This window comes from Myotis lucifugus, unplaced genomic scaffold, assembly GCF_000147115.1.
Source record: "Myotis lucifugus unplaced genomic scaffold, Myoluc2.0 scaffold_824, whole genome shotgun sequence".
Lineage (NCBI taxonomy): Eukaryota > Metazoa > Chordata > Mammalia > Chiroptera > Vespertilionidae > Myotis > Myotis lucifugus.
Genome location: NW_005871872.1, coordinates 144,700 through 151,191, shown reverse-complemented (window position 1 = coordinate 151,191; position 6,492 = coordinate 144,700). Strand labels below are relative to the sequence as shown.

Genomic DNA, 6,492 nt, shown 5'->3' with positions numbered 1-6,492 from the left:
TCTCACACTGGGCCAACTTCCCATGGTTCTGAGTGGCGGTTGTTTACTTCATAGTTGATAGTTTCAGTGATGCTGTGAGAGAGCAGCACACACAGGTCCGCTCCCTACGCCGCCATCTTGGTTCTCCTCCATATTTTCTTATCCATTCAGTTACCCTATGTCTTTTCATTGGGGCACTTAATCCATTTCATTTAAAGTTATTATTGATAGGTACTTGTTTGTCACCATTTTATTCTTCATGCCTGTGTTCCTTCTTCCCTTCCTATTTCTTCTTTTGACAGCAGACCCTTTAGCGTTGCTTGCATTGCTGATTTGGTGGTAATAAACTCCCTTAGTTCTTTTTTGTCTGTGAAGCTCCTGATTTCACCCTCAACTTTGATTGATAGCCTTGCTGGGTACAGTATTCTTGGATTCAGACCCTTGCTTTGCATGACTTTGTATATTTCATTCCATTCCCTTCTGGCCTGATGTGTTTCTGTTGAGAAATCAGTTGATAGTCTGATGGGAGATCCCTTGTAGGTAACTTTCTGTGTCTCTCTGGCAGCCTTTAAAATTCTTACTTTGCCATTGGTGTTTGCCAATTTAATTATCATGTGTCTTTGTGTAGGTCTTTTTGGGTTCATCTTGTTTGGGACTCTGTGAGCTTCTTGGACTTGTGTGAGTTTTTCCCAACATCAGGGAAGTTTTCTGTCATTATTTCTTCAAACAGGTTTTCTATTCCTTGCTCAGTTTCCTCTCCTTGTGATACCCCTCTTATGCGGATGTTGTTTCATTTCATGTTGTCCCAGGTTCCCTTAGGCTCTCCTCCTGTTTTTTAAGTTTTTTTTTTCCAGTTGCTGCTCTGCTTGGATATTTTTTTTCTTGTCTTCTAGCTCACTGATGCAGTCCTCCTCTTCTTCTAGTCTACTGTAGATGCTTTCTATTGTGTTCTTTATTGCAGAAATGTTATTCTTTGTTTTGTCTTGGTTCTTCTTCATTTCCTCTTGATTCTTACACATATTATTTAATTTGTCTTCCATCCTTTTCAGCGTCCTTATGACCATTGCTCTGAATTTTTTTCTCTGACAAATTGCTTGCCTCCATTTCATTTACTTCATTTTCTGGTGATTCCTCTTTTCTTTTGTATGGGAGCTGTTTCTTTGTCTCCCCATGTTCACTCCTCTCAGGGTGTCTGGTTATGGTGTTCTCTCTCTCCTGCATTGACTTAAAGGCACAAAGTACAACACAGAAAGACACAGCACACAGGAAACCAAACACAAATGGACTCACCATACCAATAACCCTAAATAAAGATGACCACCAGAGAACAGAGAATTACTGGAGCGAAAAGAGTGCAAAAATGATATTGAGAAAAGGAAAAAATGTAAGAGAGAAAGGAAAGAGAAGAAAAAAGAAGGGGAAAAATATATGTATATGGGGAGAACACTCCAAAAAATCAACAACTAATCCAAAAAATGCAAACAACAAACACTCAAACAACAAATACCCAGATGAATATGAAGAGGCAGAGCTTACTTCTCTCTCTAGGTCAGTGGTTTGCAACCTTGGCTGCACATTAGAATCACCTGGGAATCTTTTTAAAATCTGATTTCTGGGCTCATCTCTGAATTCTGTTCTTGTATGGGTGGGGCACACATAGTACAAAGTAAATGCCGTCAGAGCGGCGAAATCAGATTTTAAAAAGATTCCAGGTGATTTTAATGTGCAGCCAAGATTGAGAACTACTGCTCTAGGAGGTGGTCTTGACCTTTTGTCCACAGATTACCTCTCCAGCTGTGTTTAATTCTCTAATTCCGGGTAGGTGTTATTCGATGCAGCTGTTCCTTCCATCTGCTCTGTGAAAAGGCGCAGGACCGCTCTGTGTATTGGCCGCCACCTTGCCTTCCCCTGGATAAACTTTTTAGGTGCCTCTGGCCAAGGAGGCTGAAGTCCAGTGTTCTGGGCTTCGCATTTGAAGCAGCTGGTCCCTGGGCATTGTGGTTATAGCGTCCCGGGAGGTATCTGAGGTCTCCCCAGTTGAAGGTAAGGCTGGGCTTCCAATCACAGCCACCCTTCCCTACAAGAGATCATGGTCTCTGTGGCAGAGCCCACGGCTCTGGGAGAGATTTCAGCAGGAGTAGAGGCTGCCCAGCCTGGGGAGCCCGGTCCACCAGTCCCCAACAGTCCCATGGAACATAGCTGTCCCTCCCTCCCTCACACACACAGACACTCCTGCACGTCCACGCCCTCTCCTTCTGCTCTCTCACTCACACACTATCTTGCAGCCTGCCTTCCCTTTGGCTGCCATCTTGGATTTTGAAGATGTTTATGTTTTTAAAATGAATAAACTCTCGCAAGGACTGACGTCGTGTCAGGGACTTTAGAGCATTAACTTCATGCTCTGCCAATGAGGACACTGAGGACAGAAGGGCAACGTCACTGGTTCAAGGTCACAGAGCTGCTCAGGAAGAGGACCCAGAATGTGACCCCATGACCTCCAGCCCCAAAGGTCACCTTCTGAGGCAGCAGGTTAAGCCGCTGATGAGATGCTGATACATGGGGAGGTGGGTAGAGAGGAGACTCCGATGACTGTATGTACATTATACTCCAACTGTTCCCATGTGAGAGCCAGACATGAGGACACTAGTCTATGTGATGAGAAGAGTTCTGGGCACTTTGGGAAGAGAAATGTAATTTCCCCTCCCAAGAGACCCTACGCTTCTTCGGGTCAGCAACTGAGGCTTTCCCTCCACAGGCCCCTTCTTCTCCAACACAAAACCCTGGCAGGTGGCCGTGTGGGTGACCCTTCTGGCTCTGCTGGGGCTCCTGGCTGGGGCAGTGTTCACATGGTGTCGACAGCAGAAGAGAATCTGGGTCCTGAGTCAGGAGAAGGAGAGGGAGGAAGCTGAGAAGCAGCAGGAGTGGAGTGCCAAAGGTGAGGCCTGGCTGCAGGTGGGTGGGATCCACACCCCAGGCAACCCACCCACCACGCGGGTTCCCGCTTCCATCCCCATGACAGCACCTTCTCTTTCTGTTTATTTCCAGAGAAGCTGCTTGAGGAGCTCAGTAAGTCCCCATCCCCCGGCCACGCGGGTTCTGGGGTACCTGGTTGCCTCCTCACCGACCCCTCCCATTTCCCCTGCAGGGTGGTGGATGCAGCAGTACCTGGCTCGTGAGTACCTGGACCCGCATCTAAGACTCTCTGCTGGGATATGTCCAGCCCCTTCCTCACCCCTGAACGCCCAGGGCAGTGGTCGGCAAACCGCGGCTCGCAAGCCACATGCGGCTCTTTGGCCCCCTGAGTGTGGCTCTTCCACAAAATACCACGTGGGCGTGCATGTACAGTGCGATTGAAACTTTGTGGCTCATGCGCAGAAGTTGGTTTTTGCCCTGGGCGAGTCTATTTTGAAGAAGTGGCCTTAGAAGAAGTGGGGGGTGTCGGTCAAGCGACAGGAGACGCGGCGCAGGCCACAGGATACACAGTGCGGGGGAGGCGCAGGTGATTCATGCACGAGTTGAGTGAGCCAGTCAGTCAGCAGTCTCATTGTGCAGTGGTTAGTGCTGGTTGCGTCCACAAATAACGCGCGGGTGACAAAAGTAAAGTTTATTAAGTTAATTTTAGGGAACATTGTGGCGTGAAAGAAAATGTAGTGTCGAGGATTCAGAAAGGTACGTTGAGATGGTGTGGACATATAGACAGGATGAACGAAAGGAGATAGACGAAACAAGTATACAAGACGAGTGTGAGTGGGAAAGTTGGAAGGGGTCGACAGCGAACGTACCTCAATCAGATTGAGGATGTTTTTAGCAAAGGTCAGCTTAGGAGTACCCTCATTAAGTTAATAACAATGTACCTACCTATATAGTTTAAGTTTAAAAAATTTGACTGTCAAAAGAAATTTCAGTCGTTGTACTGTTGATAATTGGCTCTGTTGACTAATGAGTTTGCCGACCGCTGGCCCAGGGGAAGGAATGAGGACGCTGATGGGGGAGGTCAGGCAGGGTTTCCTCCCTGGAGAAAGGGGTCAGGCTCTCTCCACCAGGCCGCTCGCACCCGGATGTCCAGGGAACCCCAGAAAGGAGAGGGGAGATGGATTCATGACGAGAGTCCTTTCTCCCTGGCTGCTCTACACAATCTATAGGCTGCGGAGAGGAAACCAGAAGGAGAAAGAACATTCTCTTCTAAGGAGGAGGGGCTGGTGTCAGCTGTCCCAGATTTATCATAACTGCTGAAAAGTCGTGTCTGAAATTTTCTCATTAAGTCACCCCAATTCTTTTTGGAAATAGGCAGGATATCATGCAGATTGAGGTGGATGGGTTCTAGCACACATATGCATACACATGTGCACACGGCAAGCCTATGCCAGGTACATGAGGAAGACAGTCACCTCGTATGCCAGGGGCATGGGATCCATGACCCAGTGGGTGCCTGGCCCACGGATAGCACCACACCCTGTGTATAGGAGGTTTCTCCTTCTCATGTAAAGGAAGGCTTCTCATTGCCACACCCCAATGGGTCATTGCAATGATGGGTCATTGTTAAGTAACATCAGGGGGACTTTCACACAAGCCCTGTGATGCTGAGGCAGATCTGACCACAGAGCCGGCTCCTCAGTGACTAAGTGGCTCATGGGAGGAACACAGGGTGGACATGCTGGGCACAGGGATGGTTCTCAGGTTGGCATGTGAGAGACGGATGGCACAGGTGTCATCACACTACTGGAATGATGTGCAATTTAAAACTTATGAATTGCTTATTTCTGGAATTTTCCATGTAATTTTTTCCAACTGTGGGTGACAGAGAGTAACTGAAACTTCAGAAAGTGAAACGATGGTTAAAGGTGACTGCTGTACAGACACGTACAGGACAGACCTGCAGGTGCAGCTGGGAAAGCCCCACTCGGTACCTGCAGGTCACTAGGTGCCGGTGAGTTTAAAGAGGAGGGGGGAGCAGGGAACTGAACGGGCAGAGGGAGAGGGAGGTGGGGGTCAAAAGGAAGAGGGAGGGAAGGACTCAGAAATGACAGGTGAGGTGACCCTGCCTGTCTTCCTTTGCAGGTGATAAGTATCTGGCCTATGCTGGTGAGTGACTCATGCTCTCTGGTTCCTGCACTTGTGTACAAAGCCCTTCAACCCTTTCTGTGCTGATGAGGGGTCATCAGACCCTGCTCAGAGCTCATATTCTGAGGAGGACCACCCTGCCTCTCAGGACCCCCAGAGAGGACCTCCCAGCTCCAGCGTCCCCTCACCTGCTGCCACACACACCCACACCTGGGCACAGCCTGGCACCGTCACCCACAGCCCCACCGTGATGGAGGGAAGGCCACATTCTGAGAGCTTCTGTGCCTCCTCCTCAGAGCTGTGGAGGAAGGAAACTAGATATTGGTGGGAAGGAGAGGGAAAAGGCTCAGTGAGGAGGATGGTGGGGGGAGAACAGAAATGATGACCTTTCCTTGCCTGTGTCTCCTTCCTTTCAGAGTGGAAGATGGCCCTTTACCAACCTGGTGAGTGAGTCACTGTGTTCCCTGGGACAACAACTCAGTGGCCTGGCTCCCTCTTTCTTCTCCAGCTCTTGACAGGGAGACTTTTGGGGGTGTGTGGCATGAGCTCCCCACAGTGTTCCCATCTGCTGCTAAGAGAGCCAGGGACAGCTGCTGCCCTGGGCTTCCCCAGGTCTGTGTGGGAAGGAGGAGGCATGAGGGGTGGAGCTGGGGGCAGGGGCAGGAGGGAGAGGGAGGAGGTGACCTGGCCCAGCTGCTGCCCCTCCTGCCCTGAGCCTCCTCAAGGTGTGCCATGTCTCTGCGTCCCTTTGAGATGATGGTGGTCATTCCTACCTTGTGAGAGTGGAGGTGAGACTAGACAAGGTGATGAGTGTGTGCTGGTCAAAACTCCAAGAGGGAAGCCATGGCCTGTTCACAATGGGTGTGTGTCTGACGGTAATGACCACAGTCAGGAGAAGGTTCTTAAGTCCTAGAAGTGATGTAGGCGACTCCTTAGATTATAAGAGACTGTATTATAGAGTCATTTACTCACAGGGATGTGGGGTTGGAGCAGACAGACTACATGTCAGTCTGCACAGACTATTCACCAATAACGGACCTGTTGCACTACTTTTTTAACACACAACTCAGGTACTAATGATTTTTTAAAATATGTTTTATTGATTTTCTACAGAGAGGAAAGGAGAGGGATAGAAAGTTAGAAACATCGATGAGAGAGAAACACCGATCAGCTGCCTCCCGCAACCAAGGTACATGCCCTTGACCGGAATCGAACCCGGGACCCCTGAGTCCGCAGGCCGACGCTCTATCCACTGAGCCAAACCGGTTCTGGCAAGGTACTAATGATTGTCAGGACAAAGGGACAAGGAGTGTGGCAGCACCAGCCATACCTCCTGGGGGTCTTGTGGTGGAAGGTTCTTTATAATTGATACCATCACATTTGGTGTTGACCTCCTTGTCCTGTTCTAGTGTTACTAACAGAACTGTTTATGGCTACATTTAAGGACCACAC

The 6,492-nt window shown here is 49.1% G+C and overlaps 1 protein-coding gene across 1 annotated transcript in view; it reads left to right on the top strand.

Annotated features, from left to right (window-relative positions):
- The window catches only part of LOC102420104 (butyrophilin subfamily 3 member A3), a 19,661-nt gene that overhangs the window by 11,488 nt on the left and 1,681 nt on the right, over positions 1-6,492 (top strand). Inside the window, exons 4-8 of the mRNA XM_023747264.1 lie at positions 2,735-2,914; positions 3,025-3,045; positions 3,125-3,151; positions 5,038-5,061; positions 5,427-5,483. Of these exons, the coding sequence (XP_023603032.1) occupies positions 2,735-2,914; positions 3,025-3,045; positions 3,125-3,151; positions 5,038-5,061; positions 5,427-5,483 (309 nt within the window). The remainder of the gene's footprint in view (positions 1-2,734; positions 2,915-3,024; positions 3,046-3,124; positions 3,152-5,037; positions 5,062-5,426; positions 5,484-6,492) is intronic.